This window comes from Rousettus aegyptiacus, unplaced genomic scaffold, assembly GCF_014176215.1.
Source record: "Rousettus aegyptiacus isolate mRouAeg1 unplaced genomic scaffold, mRouAeg1.p scaffold_m13_p_1, whole genome shotgun sequence".
NCBI lineage: Eukaryota > Metazoa > Chordata > Mammalia > Chiroptera > Pteropodidae > Rousettus > Rousettus aegyptiacus.
The window spans coordinates 88,276,239-88,298,202 of NW_023416284.1; the positions used below are offsets into that span (position 1 = coordinate 88,276,239).

The 21,964-nt window shown below is 42.4% G+C and overlaps 2 protein-coding genes and 1 long non-coding RNA gene across 7 annotated transcripts in view; 2 read left to right on the forward strand and 1 right to left on the reverse strand.

Annotated features, from left to right (window-relative positions):
- Positions 1 to 6,154, reverse strand: part of LOC118613844 — a 41,502-nt gene extending 35,348 nt beyond the window's left edge. Inside the window, exon 1 of the long non-coding RNA XR_004955959.1 lies at positions 6,024 to 6,154. This is a non-coding gene — a long non-coding RNA (uncharacterized LOC118613844). The remainder of the gene's footprint in view (positions 1 to 6,023) is intronic.
- Positions 5,197 to 18,333, forward strand: LOC107498078 (E3 ubiquitin-protein ligase TRIM39). Of its 5 annotated transcripts, XM_036237758.1 has the most exons (8): positions 6,228 to 6,312; positions 8,386 to 8,845; positions 9,811 to 9,906; positions 13,434 to 13,664; positions 14,854 to 14,876; positions 15,480 to 15,595; positions 16,321 to 16,601; positions 16,804 to 18,333. In XM_036237758.1, exons 2-8 carry the CDS (start codon positions 8,393 to 8,395, stop codon positions 16,843 to 16,845), a joined length of 1,242 nt encoding a protein of 413 aa, XP_036093651.1. In that variant the 5' UTR covers positions 6,228 to 6,312; positions 8,386 to 8,392; the 3' UTR covers positions 16,846 to 18,333. The 5 variants fall into 5 exon arrangements, with proteins under 5 accessions (XP_015976171.1, XP_015976168.1, XP_036093651.1 ...); XM_016120685.2 differs by lacking the exon at positions 6,228 to 6,312 and adding an exon at positions 5,197 to 5,512 and having other exon boundaries at positions 16,321 to 18,333; XM_016120682.2 differs by lacking the exon at positions 6,228 to 6,312 and adding an exon at positions 6,096 to 6,204 and having other exon boundaries at positions 16,321 to 18,333.
- A 138-nt stretch (positions 18,334 to 18,471) lies between these two features.
- On the forward strand, positions 18,472 to 21,083 carry RPP21 (ribonuclease P/MRP subunit p21). The gene is made up of 5 exons (XM_016120687.2): positions 18,472 to 19,525; positions 19,602 to 19,702; positions 19,790 to 19,872; positions 20,665 to 20,790; positions 20,940 to 21,083. The coding sequence occupies exons 1-5, from the start codon at positions 19,469 to 19,471 to the stop codon at positions 21,035 to 21,037; spliced, it is 465 nt and encodes a 154-aa protein (XP_015976173.1). The 5' UTR covers positions 18,472 to 19,468; the 3' UTR covers positions 21,038 to 21,083.
- The last annotated feature ends 881 nt before the right edge of the window (positions 21,084 to 21,964 follow it).

A 21,964-nucleotide genomic window follows, 5' to 3' on the forward strand; every position in this document is an offset into this window, starting at 1 on the left:
ATAAAGCTATAAAGAAAAGCATGGACATAAATAACCAGAGGGGTAGGGCAGTCCTATCAGGAGGGATTGTGATGAAGAGCTAGCTGGCTTGTGGGAGGAGGATTCTGAAGGTCCAGCAATGTTCTATTTGAGCTAGGTGGTAGCTACACAGTGATTTTTTTAAATAGAAATATCATGCCACACTCTTTAGTTTTATGACTTTTCTGATTGTGTGTATTTTACAATTTAAAAAAGTACATCTATATCTACCTACCCATCTACCTAGTTTTAAAGTTATTAGGAGTAACAATTATTCTTCATTCTCATAGTTTCCTTGAGAATTCTCCCAAACTGCCCTCCATCCTCACCCCCTGGCCTTGTGAGGACTGACCTAACCAGTGGGGTTTGGAGGAGCTGAGCATGCCTGGCCCAACTCCTTGCCCTTTTCCTCTTCAAACCTTCCACAGAGGGGATGATTCTCATCTGCTCCTAGCCACAGAGAATCTTAGCTAGCTTTAAGTTCTCATGGTGGGTGTGAGGAAGAGAAGCAGTTGGGGAGAGTAGACCCCAAATGCTGGGAGGCAAGTTCAATTCAAGGGAGGGTAAGCAGATGAACTAGCTATTTCTGAACTATCCCTCCAACTGGAGTTTCATATAAACTAATAAAGGTGGTATTTTAGTCTCTCCCTCTTGTTTTAAAACTGGCAGGGAGAAAAGATGTTATTTACTGTAGCCCTAAAATCACAAAAAAGAACAAATGATTTTTTCTAGCATAAAAATTCACTATTTTCCTTTCACTACCACTGACAAGCATGGAATAATCTCCTACATAAACTAGAATTCAACTCTTAATCATAAAGCAGCAAAATGTGCAATGAAGATCTATATTATCTATATTCAGAATCATAAATACTATGAAGATTTTTTTTTAAGTTAGTAATTTACAATCTTAATGAGTTAAGTAAAGAATTGTAGTAGATGAGGGAGTGGGGAGGCAAAGGAATAATTCAAAATATTACAAGGTACTAAAATCCCATGCTTAAAAGTATAATATAAAGGCAGAAGTTCTGGAATGAAGCCAAAAAATCCATACAAAGAAAAGCAATGTAATGCTCAGCAGGAAAACCACAGGCCTTGCTAGCTGAGATGGTCTGCTTTACCCAAAAGAGCTGTAACACCTGTATTCCTCAGGGTTTCCTAGCCAAGAAACTAAGGTCAAAAGAAAATTCCTTCTCCAACGCCTTACCACTCCTGAAAGCAAGCACCGTGCTTCTCATTTTAAACATTTTATTGCTAATTACTATGGGAAAGAGGGATCATGAACTTGGGGAATTTATTCCGTATTTATTAAATACATGTGTCATAAAATGTATTAGGTTACTAGGGATAGGATAAAAGACCATTTGTATCCTTCATGTGCTCAGCCTAAAGAGACAAATAAAGAAAAACAAAGTTAGGGGAGGGGATGCATGTATGGGTGCTATGAGAGCCAGAAGAGAAGTTTAGATAACCAGCTAGAAATTAGAGAAATGACACCCGTGTAAAGTTTTAAGAGATAAGAACTAAAACACTGGGGAACTATGTAGAGCTCAGAATGGTAGGTATATGTGATATGCGGAAGTGAGTGGAGGGACCAAATTGTGTATACTGTGCTATATGGGCAATGCTAAGGTACTAAAGACCTACGTTCACCGGAGGAAGAAAACAGAAATTTCATCCCACACTCTTTTAGTTTTATGACTTTTCTGATTGTGTTAATTTTACAATTTAAAAAAGTACATCTGAACTTGAACTGGAAAGTAAAAAAAGGGTCAGAGAGAAAAGAGCAGTTGAAAGAATTCTTAGAATTCAGTAACAAATTAGTTGTGAGAGGTTAGCAGGAAAAATCCCAGGTTTTGTCCTTTGAGGCTGAGTAGACCAGAACTCTGCCAGAATACGAAAACAAAAGTAATCTCTTTTGTTCTGTAAGAAGATAACGTGTTCAATTTTGCACATGTTGAGCTGCAGATGTCCAAGTTTCAGGACAGAGATATAAGCTGGAAATAAATTTTGAGAATCTTCAGCATACAGATTAGTGGATCTCAAATGTGATTCTCTGGCCAAATATATAAAAATTATCTGGGGAAACTTATTGAAACCATGGAGTGTCAGCAACACTTCAATAAATTCTATAGTTTAAAAAAAAATTACTATAATTAATAAGAGATTATGATGGGGTTGAGATATGAGATAGTCAAATATCAATTATTTATTCTTAATTCAATAAGCAATGAAGCACCTGATTTGCTTATCAGAAATGGGGAAGGGGGTGGAATCTCCATTTGTAATAACAATAAGATAAAAGAATCTATACAAAGACAATTGCAGAATCTCATTGAATAAAACAAGACCTGAATATTTAAACAGAAAAGCAAACAAGACCTGAACAAATGTAAAGCAAACCACATTCTTGGATTGGGAAGACAATATTAAAAAATGCTAACTCTACCCAAATTAAGTTATATAGTTAATGCTTTTCCATTTAGAATCATGTTTTTCTTTTTCTTTGAAAAAGAATGGAAAAATATTTCAGAGCTTATACACCCAAGACCATCTAAGAAAAAGTATAAAAATTACAGTAAGGAAAGACTTGCCTCTCTAGATTTCAGAAAATACTAAAAAGTAAATGAAATAAAATCTGCAGCATTGCTGTAAGAAGAGATAACTAGATGAAAGGATTAGAATACAAAATCAAAACTCCAGAAATAGATTTCACTATGAAAGAATTTCACATGGCAATTGTGGTAGTTCAATTCAATGAAAAAAGTGTATCTAATAAATGGAGTTAGCACAACTATCCATTCATCTTACCCATCTAATGCACACTGTTCGATACAGTAACAACTAGCCACGTGTGGCCACTCAGCACCTAAAATATGGCTAGTCTGAATTGAAATATGATGTAAGTAAAATATATATCAGATTTCAAAGACTTAGTATGAACAAAAGCATATAAAACATCTCATTAATAATTGTTTAAAATTGGTTACATTTATAAATATTTTTGACGTGAGTTGTTAGTAAAATTAAATTTCAATTTTTTACTTTTTTTAATGCAGCCATGACTAGAAAACTTAAAATTGCATAAGTAATTTGCATTATATTTCTAGTGAAAAGGACTGCTCTAGAGAAAAAATAGATCTTCCTTTTACATCTCTTTAAAAATAAAGATATAGACAAATTAAAAATATTGTTAATACTGTAAGAAAACCTAGGAAAGTAAATTAAACCTGAGGGTCAGGATGGATTTAAGGAAAACAATGTATTGCATGTACCCATGTATGTATGTAGAATATAAGACAGACAACCCAACAGGGAAAACAGGCAAAGAACAGAATTGAAAATAGAAAAACAAATCCCCATGACAAACAAATAGCAACAAAAAGATACTCTAAATTGCTAAGGAAGAGAAAAATGCAATTTGGGTAACTAAGACATCTCCTTACAGGCTGGAAAAAAATAAAAACATAAATAATAGATATCTCTGAATGGGGATTTGAGAAAGGGACAAGCTCATGCACTGCTGCCTAGGAAAATGCAAAGAATAACAGGCTTCTGAAAAATCGATATGGCAATATCCATTAAGATTAGAACTACACAATACCCTTCAACCCAGGAACCTTTCTCATAAGGACATATGCTTAGAGAAACTTTATTGTAACACTGTTTATGCAGTAGCAACAACAACTAGAAACTAAGTAAATACCCATCTGCTGAAAAATGTATAGAAGGTGCAGAACAAGACCTGTATGCAATCATTAAAAATGTTAAACGAAAAATGTTACAGAAGTTTTTTATATTTGAAAATATCAGTACTGGCTTCACTGCAGGGAAATAGACTATCTCATAATATGTTGGTGTGGGTATAATAAGGTACAACCTTATGGGAAGGATACTAAAGACTTAATTAGGCATTTAAATTTCCATGCCTTTTGGCCCAACAGCCCAACTTCCAGGCATCTGTCCCAATAACATATGGCATTACATGTGCCGATATATCATGTTGCCCACCTTAACTAACACAATGTTGTATGTCAATTATAGCTCAATAAAATTGGGGGAAAAATATAAATGTGCAAAGATGATCACTACAGCTTTTAATAAAATTTAGAATTTAAACATGTACTCTAAATAAAACAGCTTAATAAATTATGTGTCTACACAATGAATAACAGACTTGAAAAAGAATGACGTAGCTATGTTACTGAACTAAAAACATAAGATAGTCGGTATAAAGTATAAAAAGCAAACTGAAGACTATGTTTGAAGTTTTTCACAATTTAAAAAATGAAAAAAAAGGGGGGGGAATTAGATGCTTTGCCTTTTTCTAAGAATCTCAGAAGTATGAATGAACAGTTGAACCCTCTCCATTCCCACCTACCATACATAACCTCGGTTTTTTACGTGCACTGCAAATAGAGCCATTTCCTCTACATGACTCAGTAATTTTAAGCTATCTTCTGTTCTCCATTTCTAATATAAAAGTGATACTACAAATGTGTATTTATAAATATTCATCTCATCATTACAATTCATTTTGCATATTCCTGTGCTGGAAATCCCATGGTATAAAGCAACATTACAAAACTCATCACTCTCCTGACAATGCAAGGCTTAAGAGGCTAGGGGCTTTCAAACTACCCTACCTTAGAATTGAGACGTTTTGTGAACTAGTAACAAGTACCGCTGCTAAAATTCCTAATGGCCAAACAGCAATGAGGAAAAAAAGTTAAGTGTAATTTTCTCAATTTTAATCCCCTTAGCCATTGGCTACCGAAAAATGAAAAGTGAACAAAAAGCAAACAGTAAAAAAATAAATAAATAAGTAGACTAATTATATTTAGTGTGATCAAAAACCTTTATAATTCGCACATCTGAATACTTTCTGCAAGTAAGTAGTTTCTGGCTCCCATGATAAGAGGTTAAACACTGCACAATGTAACCAGCATCACAACTTACACAGGAACGAGTTAGGCCACTGGCCATTTACTTTGGGGGGGGGGGGGAGGGAGGGGCGGTACACCTAAATTTGCTCATCTCTTTCAGTCAGCATTCTGCATGCCAAGCACTGAGGGAGAGAAGGCGGGGCAAGCTGCCTTCTCTACCAGCAGTGTCATACAATCCTAGCACTAACTTCTCTCCACCCCCTTCACACCTCTACCCCAGCACCTACTCCTCCCCTACCCCATCCCCCCTCTACTCAGCACTAGCTCCTCCCCAGTCTCATCGTATCTCTTTTCCGCAGATGCTTCCCCAGCCTCCTCTCTTCACCCTCTTCCTCCAAAGTCACAGGCTGTGAAGCTTCCAACAGCAGAAAAGCAGGGAGGCTGTATTGCAAAAACCTGGAGTCCCCATACAAGCACCATCTGCTCTTGCGGAGAAACTCAAGTCACAGGCCCAAAATGGGAAGAATGAGCCTTGGCTCGCACCCAGTTAATGGGCGTTTAGGGCACGCCTGCGGTCGGGCCCGAGCAAGGAGCTGAGGATGGCAAAGGTGAGCAGCAGAATTGCAGTACCAGCTCTCTCGGGGGTTCCTAGTCCACCGCGCGGGGGAAGGGGAGCCGGTAGAGCATTTCATTAAGGCCCTCATAGCAGGGGTAGGGCAAGGAGCATTTGAAGCCCACGCTGAGATAACTTACTTAATCCTTGAACGGTAAAAGGCTAACTCTAAACTAGTCGGAAGTGACGTGGCAAGTGAGACCTTGCAGGTCCTCCACGTAACTGACGGCCGCCTCAGCGATCCACCTTCTCAAACTGGCCTGCAGAGGATAAGTGTAGCTCAAAGTCCGCCAACCGCCCCTTCCCGCCCCTTCCCGCCCCCGGCGGCTCCCAGCGCCACCGGAACAAGCCGAGCCTAGGCAGAACCCGAGCCGCAGCCGGGACAAAACAGCCTCGCCTGCCCGCTCCAGTCTGCCCGCTCCCGTCTGCACCCTGCCGGCAATGGGCTTCAGCAATCAGTCACGCGCATGCGCCGCCCTCTTTCTCCAGGGGATTCCTCAAGTCACCTGGACGACCACGTTTCAGCCACCTGCCCCTCCAGGTCCCTTCTCGTCCTTGATTCTTCATGCAGGTTCTCGCCTCCGGCTGCCCGCCTTCTTCAGCAGGCACCGATAGGCCCTCCCGCAGCCACCCGCCGACTCCCCGGCTTCCACTGATACAAGCCTCACGGCGTGGCTTCCGCTTCCGGCGAGTATTGTGTGTCGCGCTGTGGGGCGGGGGCGGGGGGAGGAGGAAGGAGGGAGGCAGCGCTCCGGCGGCTCCGCGCCCCGCACTACCGGACCCGAAGCCGGGAAGGTAGGTGCTGTCCCGCCGCCGTGCCCTAGCTCCGGGGTCTGCCCCCGCCGGCCGGCTCCGCACGCCGCGTCCCAGCGCCCCGCGACTGCGTCACCAGCCCCCAGCACGTAACCACAGCTGCCTCCGCCCGCCTCGGGCCCGGGCGGACGTTTTGCCGCCCGGGCGACGTCAGCGCGTCCGGCGTTGCTTGGCTACCCCGCCGTTCCCCCGTCCCGCTGCCACTCGCCTCCCCCGGTGAAACTCTGACGCCGTCACCGCGGGTCTCGGCTGCGTCATAGCAACGGGCATCCTACCTTCACGTCACAGCCTTCCTTACCTGGACACGCATCCCTCCCTCCCTCCCAACCTCCCTCCTCTCCAATTCCCCTGCGCCAGATCTGATGGGAGAAGATGGAGATGGGGGTGGGACCGAGTTATGGACCACGCTCTGGAGAGGGTCTCAAGGTGGGAACCCAGACAGTGGTAGAAACAAAATGAGGACGTGCCTGAAGTTGGCCCTTCTACAGAGACACGAGAAATAAAGGGGAAGAAATGACCAACCCAGAGGCGCCCAAGGCCTCACTATGGCTGTAGCTCCAAGTCCTCTCCATACTTCCCTAACCTTTTCCCCATTTCTTTCTCACTACTTCTTGGCCAGTCTAGATCCCCGTTGGTCCCTAACTCTGCATACAATTCAACTCACCCCAGGTGAGGGGGCCACCTGATTTCTAGAAGATTGGGGAAAGAGCGGGATCACTAAAAGTTGGAGTCCCATAAGTGGAGAAAAATCATCTAACTGAACAATCTGTCCTGGATGAGGGAAGAAATTGAGGTCCAAATAAGTTACTACTACAAATTAAACACTTTTCATATGTGTCATCAGTGTATACAGGAATAATCAATGTTAACCCAACTGATTATATGGCTACTTCTCTCTCAGCATATAGACCTACTAAATTTCTTCCTTTCTGTTGGGTTCCTTAGAGGGAAGGGAGGAGAAACAGGCGGTGTTATGGAGATAGAGAAATAAACCATTTCATGGATAAAGTGGTGACATTTTAAGGATGGAGTATAGGACCAACTTTCTGCTTTATAAATCTCTTTGATGCATTTCCAATTCTTTTCAGGCTTCACTTGAGGGAGATTTTGATTGCCTTCCTTTTAATTCACAACCACTCCAAAACCTATTAGTTGGAGGCACAGTACATCCAAGGAATTGATTGTTGATAACTATTTTTTGAGACTCTAGTTCCTGCTAAATATTTTAAATGGATTTTTTTTTTTAGCCTTATTTTCAAGAAATTATTAGCCTGGGCTCAGTAATACACTCTTCAGTATAGTTGTCATGAATTTATCACTTTTTAGCAGTTCCAAATGTCCAAATACACACAAATAGAAATGAAATGTTGTGTGAATCATTTTATTCCAAGAAGAAGGCACACTTCTTCTAAGCTAGTCCAACAAAAGGAAGAATAATTTCAAACTTTCCTGAAAAGAATAGGTTTTACCCTTGCCTAATTTCATTTATTACCATTTGAAAGAATGAGAGAACAGTGGCAGAGAATTAAGCTTAGGCTCCAATGGACTATTGAAATAAAACTCTTCTGTAACATTAAGTTTTAAAATATACATACTTTAAGAAATCTTAATATTTTGACTTTTATGGCATTTTTCAGTTTCCTAAACTCCTTTCTCATCTATTAGAAAAATATGTCAAACTGGGGATACATTGGTCTGAAACTGTTGGTTTTAAGATACAGACGGGGTAAGCCTGGGTCAGGAGAAGTATGTTGGGCTGGACTTGAAGGAAGCTTCTGTTTCTAATAAGAGAAAGCAGAAATAAAGACAGAAGAGATTGAGGGTTGTGTGTCAGTTTTATGAAGAGGAAAGAAAATTAGATTGGTGGCTGGGAGTCGCAAGTTTTAGAAATGCAGAAACAACAGAGAGATTGAATCTAGTGGAAGAGAAGATGTAAAATACCAAGATAGGGCTAAATCTGCATAGGACTTTACAGGGGGGTAAATGTCAGGGCAGGAATGCAAAAAAAATAAACCTCCAACTAACATTTTTCTCTGCCCTCTTTTTATCCCCAAGTTAAATAATGGCAGAAACAAGTCTCTTGGAGGCTGGAGCCTCTGCAGCCTCCACAGCTGCAGCTCTGGAGAACTTACAGGTAGAGGCAAGTTGCTCTGTGTGCCTGGAGTATCTGAAGGAGCCTGTCATCATTGAGTGCGGACACAACTTCTGCAAAGCTTGTATCACCCGTTGGTGGGAAGACCTAGAGAGGGACTTCCCTTGTCCTGTCTGTCGAAAGACATCCCGCTACCGCAGTCTCCGGCCTAATCGTCAACTAGGCAGTATGGTGGAAATTGCCAAGCAGCTCCAGGCTGTGAAGCGGAAGATCAGGGATGAGAGCCTCTGCCCCCAGCATCATGAGGCCCTCAGCCTCTTCTGCTATGAGGACCAGGAGGCTGTATGTTTGATATGTGCAATTTCCCACACCCACCGGGCCCACAACGTCGCGCCACTGGACGATGCCACACAAGAGTACAAGGTGGGGAACTAGATACATGATGTCAACTTGGGGCAAAAGGGAGGAACACAGAAGAGGGGGGCTCCCCAGGTAGAGGATCATAAACTCCTGAGGGCAAGACTGTATCTGGTCCTCACTCTGTAGTCTCAGAGCTGTATACACAGAGTATACACATAGTACATCCGATCAGTTATCCTCAAGCATGAAGAAGAGCAGTAGTAAGGAGTACCCCAAAACTTCTCTCTGACTTTTCTAACATATTTGAGTATGTGTGGTCTTGAAACATATCATATTTTTCATAAATGAATGAAACCACATGAAGAAGATCAAACTTCGGAAAAACTGAAAAGTGGTCTGGTTTCCTCATCCTGTCCCCCTGCTCAGAACGTGCCTTTTCTTCCTATTGGTATTGAGAATAGGGGAACATCACATTAGACTGATTGCCACCAGAAGCTGAACCAGCCTGTTGTTTGCTTCTTCCCCAGATAATGGATAACATGACATCTGGTTTAACTTATTGCTGAGACACGATAAATGAGTAACAGAAACTAGAGATTTTAATCTCTCAGCACTTTATCAAGTACTTTGCTTAATTATGTTAATAAAATCTTGGAAACAAGATTTAAGGTAGTTTATAAGTAATTAAGATTTTATTTTTGAGTGGTCGGAGTTGGATGGGAGGACAAGTGTAAGGAAGAATATCAGGGTATAGAAGGTCACTGACAGTAATAGGCAGTTACTTAACATAGAAAATGGATAGGATTGGTGACAGCTGTACCACTGAGATTCAGTGAGAGGAAAGGCTGGTGGCAGGAGGAGGGATCTGTAAGAAGTTTACACCCCCAAATGACAAGCAAGGAAGGGAGTTGGATCAAGAGGTGGTGAGGTGGATAGGGTGCAAACAACTGGTTTATAACAAATCACCTCTGAATGTAGAATATGTCAGCCAACCCCAAATGCCACCTCTCCCACTTCCCACCCTTCAGGAAAAACTGCAGAAGTGCCTGGAGCCCCTGGAGCAGAAGCTGCAGGAGATCACTCGTTGTAAGTCCTCTGAGGAGAAGAAGCCTGGAGAGCTGAAGGTAAAGGCAGGTGATCCCATTTGGCCTGCACTGCAGGCAGTTAACCAAACAATAACCACACATTATTTAATCCTGTTTTAACTTATTAGAAAAATACTATTCTCTCAAAAATGACATTTTCTTAGGCTTGATTGTCACTAAACATTATACTTAAATTACTTGTCATGAATTAAGTATTGAGGAGAGGGATATAAGAGGTGAAGGACAGACAAAGTTTTACACCTGGCAAGTTAGGGGAGTTCATGCCCATTGGTCTCCTTTTCTTTGTATAGCAGGGAAGGAGGCTACTGAGAATGCAGAAATAGGAGTTTCTTAGAGAGACTGAGGAAAGGAGAATTGGGCAGGTTCACTGGGAAGGAAGGGAGGAGATGACCAAGAGCTCCCAGAAGAACTGCCCAATAACATAAGACATGCCAGATGATGTTCCTAGAATGTTCTTCCCCTCCTCATCCTATTCTTCAGGCAGGGTAAAAGCCACTTCCTTGCAGCTTTTCCTGACCTTTCAGAAATTAGCTTTCTTAATTATCATTCAGTTTTGCATCTCTTTCATAACATTACCATATTTGTAGCATGGCATTCTGGTATTGGCCTTATTTTTGCTATTGGGACAGTGAACAAGCATTAAAAGTAACAGTAATAATAAATAGTATTTATTGAATTCTGTGCACTTAATTCTTTGGATGTCCATTGGCATTCCAAATTTACAGCATTATATTAGGTCTTAGGGTTCTGCCCAGGTTGGACTTCTGAGTTCAGGCTAAACTTGGTACAAGAGGGACACAGAGAAGCTACAAGACAAAGGGAAGAGTGTTCTGGAGGTCATCTTTGTCAAGGGTGAACTTAGAAACCTTGTAAGGTAGGTGTTATTACCTCTAGTTTATACAGGAGGAAACAGAATTTGGATAGTCCAAGTCTAGTCCAAGATCATATAGCCAGTTTGTGGTAAAACCAGGGATACTCATTCTGCATGAACCAATAAAATTTATTAACCTTCCAGTGTAAGCCAAACCTCTATTCAACACTGGGGAGCATAATGAGGAAAAACACAGTCCCTACCCTCCTTGGGCTTACAGACAAGTAGAAAAAATAAGTAATGACATGGAACAAAAAACAATTGCAAGTTCATAAGAAGACAACATAGAAATTTGACCTCATTAAAGAATTCCAGAAGAATTAATGAGCTTTTGGTGTTAAGATTTAGAGATCACCAGAAATTAAACATAGATATGAAAATAGTAGAAACACTAATTTTTTAACAATGATATTTCAACAGAAAGCAAGTATTATTAACTTAGTTCTTTATACATTTTAACAAAGCAAGCATTTGGATTTTTTAAAATCTGAACTAATTTTGATTGCAAAAGTGAACTTTAAATAAAAATTTTTTATCTTTCGGAGGGCTCCTGAGAAACTTAGAATATGTGAAAACAAAGCTTTTTCTCATTCATTAACTTTCTTCTTCCTGTTGATCACCTCTAAAAGGTAAAGGATAGAGGGGAATAAAATTTTTTTAGACGCCTAAATACTTAAAAAGAATGGCGGTGTTTTTAAAAATATAAGTTGTCATTTTAGTGGTCCTAGAAACTACCACCAACCTTTTTGTGACCATTTGAATTCTTCTCCCTCATCTCCACCTCCAGAATCAGACCCTTTTAAAAATAATTTGTAATTAACCATGCTAAAATGAAAATTATTGATAAAAGTATCTACATAATTTTAAAAAGATAATGTCATGCCCAAATATAGTATAATATAACATTAAAAAGTAATTTATAATAAATCTGTGTAATATTTGGACGTGACTACTGTGAAAAACACTACAGTGTAGTTTTATCCTTGCACCGTCATGTGACATTATCAACAATGCAACAAATACAAATTCAGACAGAAGAAATTGTGTAGTAATGTTGACTGAAATACCACAAGCAGCTTTGCTGTTGGTGATGTGATTTTTCAAAATGATAAATAACTTTTGGTAAAATTCTAAGAAAAACAAAATATAGTCTTATTCACTCATTTCTGAAAAAAAATTAGGTATAGTTCAACTGTATAAGAATTACTCTGTGTTTATATATAAAATGATACTCAAGTTCAGGCCTGTATTTTTGAATATCCAGCAGAACATGAGAAAATGGTGCTGGACAGTTTATCTTGCACATTTGTCTCACACATTGGAGGAGTGCTAGCATACTTTACAGGAGTACCCCCAATCATGGCAAAAAATAAATAAAAATGGTCCACATTTCCAAAATATGCCCTACAAATATAAAGTGAAAAAAAAAAAAGAATGAATTATGGGATTATGTGAGGGAGAGCCCTTTTGCTTCCTATTTACCACAATTAGGAATCCTAAATTCCACCATTCATCACCCCTAAACACACGTACACTATGCTTTACTTCAGGGTAAAATGTTGTGGGAATATATTTTGTTCTAAAGTGGGCCTAAGAGGACAGCAGTGAGTGGAATGGGAAGCAATAGCAGCTCTAGAACTGGAACTGATCAACCTCTCCTGGCAACTAGCTTAAAATCTGGAAACACCAGGCTTGTAAGACACGCTCTGGCTTTGGGGCCCCACTCTCTATTAACCCTCAGCCCTACCTTTCAGTCCCTATCTACTTACTCTTTCCAGAATCTCTGCTGCTCACTGTGCTCCCTTCTTGGGTTGATTCTTCCCTATCAGCCACATGACACTCAGAGAATCTTTCTTTGAGGAGATCAATTCTTTTTGCATTAGAAATACAGAAGGAGGATGTGCTTGCTGATAACCTCAGAAAGGGTTAAGGCTGGTGTTTGAGTCCTATATTATCAAATTTCAGAAAAGTTAGATTCAAGTCTATTTGCTGGCTGAGAAAAAGCATGTTTCAAATTTCAAGAAACTTACTAAGAAACCTGTTCCTGGGATGGCAACTGTCAATTCCCTGAAGTGACTTGAAACTGCTTAACAGGTTCAACCCTAAAGTTCACATGTATGTTTTGCAAAAGCCCCTTACCAAAATCTTACTGACTGATGCTTTTCCAGTTGGTTCTATCTGGTAGATGTTTTTATCAGGTAGATGTCTTACAATATACAAATGATGACAATCATATCTTAACTTTCTGGTATTTTGTACTTTCCTTTTCTTGACGAATTGTATTAGCCAGAAGTTTATCATCAGATATGTCAGATATTTTTGATATCTGAAATAGTTTGTCATTATTGAGTTCTTTATATGTGTGTGTGTGTGTGTGTGTGTATGTGTGTGTGTGTGTATATATATATATATACATTTTTTTTTTTACTAATCCATGAAAGTACAGCTTCTTTAGCAGTTAACATAATTAAAGAAAATTAAAACTTTTTTAAACATTAGTGGGGTAACAATGAGAATGGAGCCAATTTTTACAGAAGGAAACTGCAATTGAGAGAAACATGAGTGTCCTGTTAAACTATTTCCAATGGCACTGGAATCTTTGTTAATTAATACACATAGCGGGTATGGAGAGGCACTGGCCCTGCTAAACATAACACCCTCCCTCTTTTCTCAGAGACTGGTGGAGAGTCGCCGACAGCAGATCTTAAAGGAATTTGAAGAACTTCATAGGCGGCTGGATGAAGAACAGCAGATGTTGCTTTCACGACTGGAGGAAGAGGAACAGGACATTCTGCAGCGCCTCCGAGAAAATGCTGCTCACCTTGGAGACAAGCGCCGGGACCTGGCCCACTTAGCTGCCGAGGTGGAGGGCAAGTGCTTACAGTCAGGCTTCGAGATGCTTAAGGTTCGACCTTTGCCCCTGCATAGCCCCTCAGGTCGAGCGCAGTATAGCTTTGCACAGGCTGTTCTGTCAGCCCAGAATACTCACTCTGCTCTGCTCCTCTAAATCCAATTCTTTCTTCTAGACATACTCAAAGAATCTATCTACCAAAAGGCTTCTCTGATTTCTCCCATCCCCTTCTAATCATTTCTATGTTCTTATGTCTTGTCAACAATTATGTGCTTAATTTGTACCAAAGAAAAAATCCACTCTTTTGAAAGCAGTGAAGTGTAGTCTGAATTCGTGAAAAAAACCTATGCATTAAAAATTGTGTAAATGCAGTTACTATTACTTTTAAGTCCTGGAACTTGATTTACCTAGTGCTAAGAAAAGAACAGAAACTTAGTTTGAAGGACAATTGAAATTATGTATAAATAATATATTGTTTTTGATATGTAAATGGTGCCTCTAAAATGTTTGAAATAATTTGTTCTCTTAAGCAGATGAATGGTGTTAGCAAGATTGTAGGAAACATATTTCTTACATTAGAGATCAAATTGCCAGCATTTGAATCAGTGAGGCTTCGCTGTACATTTACCTGCATGTTAATGTATTCCTTGGTATTTATTCTTATGTCCTTTCATGTATGTGTGTTCTGCCTTCCACATTAAACTGGGAAATCCTTGGGGGGCAGAGATTTGTCTTCTTTGTCTTCTGGACCCCAAGTATTCGCAAATCAGGATTGGCACACAGTTATTAATGTTTACTAACCAATACCAGACGGGGGATACCAAACGGTAACAGGAAAGTGTGATTCGTTCCAATGCCACCAGTCTGGAACTATCTGTACTGATCCTCAAGAAGACAGGTGTGTGGTTGGTACTTGGGGGACAGAGTAAAGAGCAGACACAATCCCTGTACCTTGCTTTGAGCTCCCAGTGTGCTTGAGGAACAAAGACAAACACACAAGAAACCATTTGGAAGTGATATAAATTACCAAACTTCATGATGACCAGAAGTTGAAAGTGGGGATGAAGTTGGGAGAAATGTACTCAGATCCCTCTAGAACTCTTCCTCTTGCATCATGACCCTCAGTCAATTTGCCCTATTTCTATTTTAGAGATCTAGGATTTTTGGGAGGAGGGGGAACCTTTTGCCTGCAGGACCCTTGACTACCAGGACCAATATTGCTTTCTTTTCTCCTTCCCTCTAGGATGTCAAAAGTACCCTGGAAAAGTAAGTGATTCTTGCATCTCTTTGAGTGAGTTAGGTCTTGGCTTAGAGACTTAGGGATACAGCAGGAGTTTGGGGAGTAAGGATGCAAAAGTCATACAGCTTCTGGATAGGATATGGGAGAAGGTTCATTGTATCCACGAAGCCAGTTAGACAGTAAATCATCAGGACTAACCATCCTTTTCTGCTCCTCTAAATCCAATTTCCCTCTGAGCATCAGGACTTCCTTGTTGAGGAAGATACCAAGATAACGTAGGACCAGATTCTACTTGTCCCAGTATGTGGACTTGTATCCAAATGAGATGGAGGAAGAAGGGGTTGAAAGAGGGGGAAGGATGATTACCCATTTGCATGAAATATAACAATATTTCCAAAAAGTTCTGGGACTCATTCTTAAGGATCTGTCAGGGGGACCATATGGCACTCCATAATTGGCAAAAGAAAAAAAAAAAGCAGTACACAAGTATTTATCCTCAAGGTAGAGGGAGAAAGCGGGAGGATGGAGAATTATAGTTTCTCCCTAAAGATGACAGCATCTAAATACACACTCAGCTTGAGCTTCCCCTGACCCTGCCCTTTCTTCCCGTATCTCCCTATCCCTCCTAGATGTGAAAAAGTGAAGACCATGGAGGTGACTTCAGTATCCATAGAGCTGGAAAAGAACTTCAGCAATTTCCCCCGACAGTACTTTGCCCTAAGGAAAATCCTTAAACAGCTAATTGGTGAGTTATTCCCAAAAGGAAAGTAGCAGAGAGAAAAAAGGCTTTAAGTCCTACTTTATTGGGCTTCAGTTATCCCATCTGTCACTTTCCAGGCCCATACCCACACCTACCCCTTTACATGGCTTTCGATCATTCTGAGTCATAGAACTCAAAGTGAGAAGCCCCTTGAAGGTGTCATCTACTCTTAGGCCCTAACTTTTCTGAATAAGGACCCAAAAAAGCTAAGTAATTTGCCTAAACCTATCCCCTTTTGAGAGTGAAAGAGAATGTCATTATTATTTACTCAGAGAAAATAATCATAACCCAGAACTGTTCCAGGAAAACAGAAACCTGGTCAGGCAATCCATAGATTCCGATGATGTCCTCTTGGTATCCATCTTAACATTTTCTGTTCTTTCTGGCCCTTGGGCTGTGCCTGATGCTTCTCTACACAGTGAGATACATAACGATGTCTGGGGCTATGGAGGAAGGACCAGGCAGGAGCCTAAACCACCAACCCTTGCAAAGTCAAGAGAGCATTATCTGCCTTTAGGGCTAGGTGAGAAGTGAAGCCAGTGTTCCCTCCCCTCCCTTAGGTGACACCATGGATTGAGAAAATTAACCAAACCATGATGTTCTGGGGAACTTTAAGGGAACAGGCTCTGTAATACAGGCTGGAAGAGTGAGGCAGGGCATTTAGCTATTCCCATCCTCATCTAGCTCCCCACTGTGGCTTCTCCCGCCAGCGGATGTGACCCTGGACCCTGAGACCGCTCATCCTAACCTAGTCCTGTCAGAAGATCGTAAGAGTGTCAAGTTCGTGGAGACGAGACTCCGGGATCTCCCTGATACACCACGGCGGTTCACCTTTTACCCTTGCGTCCTGGCTACTGAGGGTTTCACCTCAGGTCGACACTACTGGGAAGTGGAGGTGGGCGACAAGACCCACTGGGCAGTGGGTGTGTGCCGGGACTCTGTGAGCCGAAAGGGCGAGCTGACTCCATTACCTGAGACTGGCTACTGGCGGGTACGGCTATGGAATGGGGACAAATACGCAGCCACAACCACGCCTTTTACTCCTTTGCACATCAAGGTGAAACCCAAGCGGGTGGGCATATTCCTAGACTATGAGGCCGGCACACTGTCTTTTTACAACGTCACAGACCGCTCTCATATCTACACCTTCACTGATACGTTTACTGAGAAACTTTGGCCCCTCTTCTACCCAGGCATCCGGGCTGGTCGGAAGAATGCTGCACCACTTACCATAAGGCCCCCAACAGATTGGGAATGACAGGTAGGGATGTGGAAATAATTGGGACGAGGCAGGGTCAAGAGCTATGGGCCTTCCTTCCTGTGACCTGCTGGAACATCTTCATGTCTGCCTGGTTCCAGTCCTGAACCATCTGGGAGAAACACTTTGGTTTCTAGAATGGTTTATGTGGCTGAGTTGGTGGGACTGGGCTGGGATGAGAACACAGCTATGTCTCCCTCCTAACTGTCAGAGTGGGAAGCTGGTTCCCAGGGGATTATCTCCCCTGAAGTCCATCAGGTTTTCTACTGTACAAGCTTGGGTTGGGAAGGAAGGAGAGGCTTTTCCAGAAACAAAGTCTGGGAGGGTCTGACGTGCTCAAACCAGAGGAGGAAACAGAAACCCCAGTACATCCTTTTAGGGGGTTCTTTGACCCAGAATAGTCTTGTTTCTTGACGAAGAGCACAGGGGTATGTGTACCTCTAGACTGAAATAAAAGTGAATGACAGTTGCTCTCATGGGTCTAGAAGTTGAGAAGTTTTTCTGAGGGCGGAGATTGGGCATCAGGAAAATTAGAAGGTCAGCGAAGGGGGCTAAGGAACAGACTCCTAGATACTAATGGAGAGGGGTTTCTTTGGTCTATTTCAAGAATAAGGTTGCCAGAGTGGGATTGGCCAGAGGTAGGAATGTGGGGAGGAGAAGCGTGAGAAGGAAGGAAGAGGAGAACCCAGGTCCCTGTCTCAGCCTTCAGCAGAGCTAGCTTATTGCCTGCCTCCTTATAGTTGATTGTATCCAAGTCAGTTTCCTTGCTCTTCTGAGGCAAGGTGCCAGGGACACTTCAAGACACTCTACCCTTTCACTACTTTCCCAAAGGAACTTGGAAAGGAGAGTCAGGTATTAACAGAAAGAGAAAAGTATTTCTATCCAAAGCTCTGGCCTTAAAGAATGTTACTAAGTAGTTATTCCCAAATTGTCATCCTTGTTCTCTGGCTAAGGTTTCTAAGCCAGAAAGGGAGAAAGGAAATGGAATTGTCTTCAATCTGAGGACAGGGTAGAAGAGGGTGGTATGTAAAGGGAAGGGCCAGATAGGCAACTTCCTTTTGCCTGTGTATACCTGGCCTGAAACTGGTGTTCTCAAGCGCCAGTCTTTTGCTTGTTTGCTTCCATCCTTCACCATTTGCCGTTCGTTTCCCCTATCAGAGAATGTAAATCATTTAATGTTAGGCCAAAATATACAACTTGTAGAGTATATATGTTGTCAAAAAAGGTAAAGCAATGCATGCCAAACCACACTAAAATGACTTGGACTATCTGCCGCTTGGATAATCGGGTTTACAAAAGATCGGGACAAGAAACTGCAGTTTATTGAGGGCATTTCAGTACCTCCTACCACCTCAACAGGACTTTGTCCAGACTCTCCTCTTACCTTTGTGCCTTGACTGTGGTTCTTTGTGGCAAGATGCTTTGGTTGGTAAAACAGTATGGAACAAAGGATCCACTAAAGTGATCTCTGCATTGTGTGTTAATTTGACAGCGGCCTGCGTTGACGTATAAGTATGTTTCCAGGGCTTGCCCTTAGTGATTGATCAAGGTCTGTGGTGGGCCTGAGCATCTACAGTTTAAGCATATACCTTTAATTTGAGTCTGGGGACACTTGTGAAACTCATCCTGGAAGAGGTTTCAGCCACTTCTTCTGAGCTGGAAGCCTGGTTCCCTGTCTAGTCTGGCAAGGTTTGAGAGGGGAGAGAGGCCTCATCCTCTCCTCACTTAGGCTTCCCTCTCCCTGTCCCAGGGTTCATTCATGGTCTTCCCCCTCCAGCTCACATCTCTCTACTTCTGACCTTAGGAACTGGTGGTCATTAACTGTGAGGCCGAGGTAAACACAGGATGCCAAACAGAACAAATGAAAGGTCAGGGGGAGGGATTGTGATCTATATGTCTGCGTTGGGGGAGGAGGGTTGCTTCAGAGGCAGAAGATGCTGTTGACAGGTTTCTGTACTCCAGTACCTAAGACTAGGAATTAGTGAGGATCACCTACTCTATGTTTACCACTACATAACAGGAAATGTGCTTCTTTAAGTGGAAAAGAGCCATGCTTTCTGAGAGCCCTTCCCTCTACCAGCCTCATGATCCTTTCCAATTCATTCCCACTGGCACCAGTACTTTTTTTGAATGTATAACCTCTCCTCTTATCTGTAAATCTTCCAGGTATCCGCATTTGGCTTCAGGAGAGTAGGGCAGACAGCCTAACTGGAAATAAATTGCACAGAACCATCTCCCCAACCTATCGGCATAAAGAGACCAGTTTTCTGTCCTGATAATGTTCAGCAGTTTAAGGTCCTCTCCTGTTCCACTAGCCTCTCCAGTCTCGACCTAATATACATGATCATGGGCTTGAGGAAGACTAGAAGGAAGCCAAAACTCATAAAGGAACCCTGGGCTTGAATTGCAGCAGGGGTTGGGGGATGGGTGTACAAACGTGTCTGTGAGGCTACAGCGAGGCGCCAAAGTAAAGGCCACGGGGGAACGCCTTACGGGCCCAGAAACTACACTTCCCAGGAGGCCTTGTCCTGATGCCGGGGCGGGGCTGTGTGAGGGGCGGAGTCTGAGGGTCCACGTGTTTGGGGATCTCCCAAGACTAGATGGCGGGGCAGGTGAAGGACCGTGAGGCTTTCCAGAGGCTCAGCTTCCTGTACCAGGTAAGTCTGCGTAGAGGGAGCACGGAGAGGGGTTTGGCTGTTGCCGGGCCCGGAGTGACCGCCCCCCCCTCCCTAGGCCGCCCATTGCGTCCTTGCGCAGGACCCCGAGAACCAGGCGCTAGCGAGGTTCTACTGCCACACGGAGAGAACCATTGCAAAGCGGCTCGTCTTGCGGCGGTGAGACTGGCACAAAGCCTGGCGGAGGGCGGGAAGAACAGGAAAATAAAAGCGGGCACTCGGACCACCTTCTCCCTCTACCCCCAGGGACCCCTCGGTGAAGAGAACCCTCTGTCGTGGCTGCTCTTCCCTCCTCATTCCAGGCCTGACCTGCACACAGCGCCAGAGACGTGAGTGTTCCTGTGGAGGTGGGATAATTGAGGCGCATTGGTGGGGGGAGGGGGAGAGCAAGTGACCGCGTCCTCCCTTTACAGGAGTAGGTTGGGCGTGGGATTTGCAGGAGCCGGCTTTCTCTAGCTCTGAGTTATGGTGTTAACTGCATTTGGTCAAACTAAGATCTGCTCAGTAGAGAAATGTTGCCTTAAGAGGCAGTCTCGCCCATGCGTAATAATAGATGTTATTTGGCATCATGGAAGACATGGTTCCCATCACCATTTGTTCAGTTATACAGCAAATATTAATTAAGACGTGACGAGTATTGTGCTAGATTCATTATTCTCGTTGAAATTATAGTCTGATGGGACAGACGAAGAAACAATTAAAATAGTGTAGAAAAAAATAATTAGGGGAGTAGAATGCTAAGTTACTTATGCCGGTGGTGGTGAGATTCATGATAAGAAAAGGGAGTGGGAGATGGAAATTTAGGGATATGTGTTGACTCAGATGAGAGCTGTGATGCTATCAAGAAAATGAGAGTTTCGGCGCTGGAGTTTGAGGTGCACAAGACATGTAGCTAGTGAAGGAAATGGCAGATGTTGAAGAGTTAAGGAGTTTGGCCTTTATCTTAAAGAGTACCAAGAAATTCATAGTTTATGCAGAGGCCTGACATTTATCAAAACTTGAATTCAAAGTGATGAGAGGTTGGAATTCCTACTAGAAAAAAGTGAATATAAAATGGTGCAGAAGACCTTTTTTTGCCCTAACCTGAGGCATTCTCTTCCTTTTTCCCACTTTCACTTCAGGCTGCAAGGGACAGCGCTGGACAGTACAGACCTGCCTAACATGCCAGCGCAGCCAACGGTTCCTCAATGATCCTGAGCATGTGCTCTGGGGAGACCGGCCTGAGGCCCTGCTAAGGATCCAAGCAGGTGAGAGGTGGTGGACAAAAATGTGGGATATCCCAGGGGGATAGGGATGATGGGAAACATAGAGCTGAAGAGGACATATTAGGTGAGTTCTGAACTGGTGTGAGAGGTACAACAATCTTAGAAAACTCTAACTCTGCTCATCCATCCAGATCCGAAACCACCACAGCCCCTGTCAGACAAAGCCCAACCCATTCCAGCCCACCTTCCTGAGGAAAAAATGCAGCCTCTGAGCTCCAGTCACCAGTGACGGATTCACCCTATCTTCCAAATAAAGTTAACTGTGTTTCACTTTGGTGGTGGTTCTGTTTTGTGAGTATTTCAGCTCTTAATTTCATTTTCCTGTTTCTTTCTCTCTCTATATATATTTTTTTTCCTGTTTTTTTTTTTTTTTTTTTTTTTTTGGTTACTGGCTAACCTCTCCTTTGTCTTTATTATCCTCCTACTCCCATCATTCAGGGTGATTCATTTTTCATAGACCACTTGGCCTCACTAAGCAGCTCCCATATCCAGGACCCTGACTCTAGTGGCCCTTCATTCCTGAATGCCACATTTGGAACTCAGGCTCTAGGGTTGTCTGCAATGACCTGAGCCTTCCTTGGGCATTCCATATTTAGGTAGCCCTGACTGTTGGCTAAAGGGCTAGGCAGACTGCTGATGCCACAGGTGCTGTTTTGAAATGAGAAAAAAAGTTGGAGTGGAGGAGGAGAACCTTTAGATCCTCTAGGCCTAGTCCAGAGCTGGTCTTTTCCAATCTCTGGGTTTTCTTCTATAAAATTCTAATAAAGGGAAATTGAACAAACCTGAGCTAACAAAGGCAAAGGGGGTTATCAAAAGGACACTGGCAGACATTGTACAAGTATGTTCCATAGGTAAATCCTCAAGGTTGTCTTGAGAATGAGTAAACAAGTTATTTTTCGATATTCTTAGAGAACTTATTCAAGGACAGAATTTCAGTCTGACTTCTTTGCTAGGTGCCACCTAATCGATTTGCCCCAAAAGTATACAAACACGATTTACTATTCCCAGAATGCAGTTTCCTCTTTTCCTTTTCTGTTATTGCAAAATAAATCCTGCATTGCACTTACTTATTGCTGCAAAAAAATCACTTCATAAAAATCACTTCACGATTTATTATTTTCCCTGATTCTGTGGGCTAGGCTTTCTGAGGGCTTGG

Coding starts and splice junctions, on each gene's coding strand:
- RPP21 (XM_016120687.2), top strand. CDS start 19,469: ATGGCGGGGCAGGTGAAGGACCGTGAGGCTTTCCAGAGGCTCAGCTTC. Junction 19,526..19,601: donor GGCTCAGCTTCCTGTACCAG/GTAAGTCTGCGT, acceptor CCCCCTCCCTAG/GCCGCCCATTGCGTCCTTGC. Junction 19,873..20,664: donor CTGCACACAGCGCCAGAGAC/GTGAGTGTTCCT, acceptor CTTTCACTTCAG/GCTGCAAGGGACAGCGCTGG.
- LOC107498078 (XM_016120685.2), top strand. CDS start 8,393: ATGGCAGAAACAAGTCTCTTGGAGGCTGGAGCCTCTGCAGCCTCCACA. Junction 13,665..14,853: donor CAGGCTTCGAGATGCTTAAG/GTTCGACCTTTG, acceptor CCTTCCCTCTAG/GATGTCAAAAGTACCCTGGA. Junction 15,596..16,320: donor AATCCTTAAACAGCTAATTG/GTGAGTTATTCC, acceptor TTCTCCCGCCAG/CGGATGTGACCCTGGACCCT.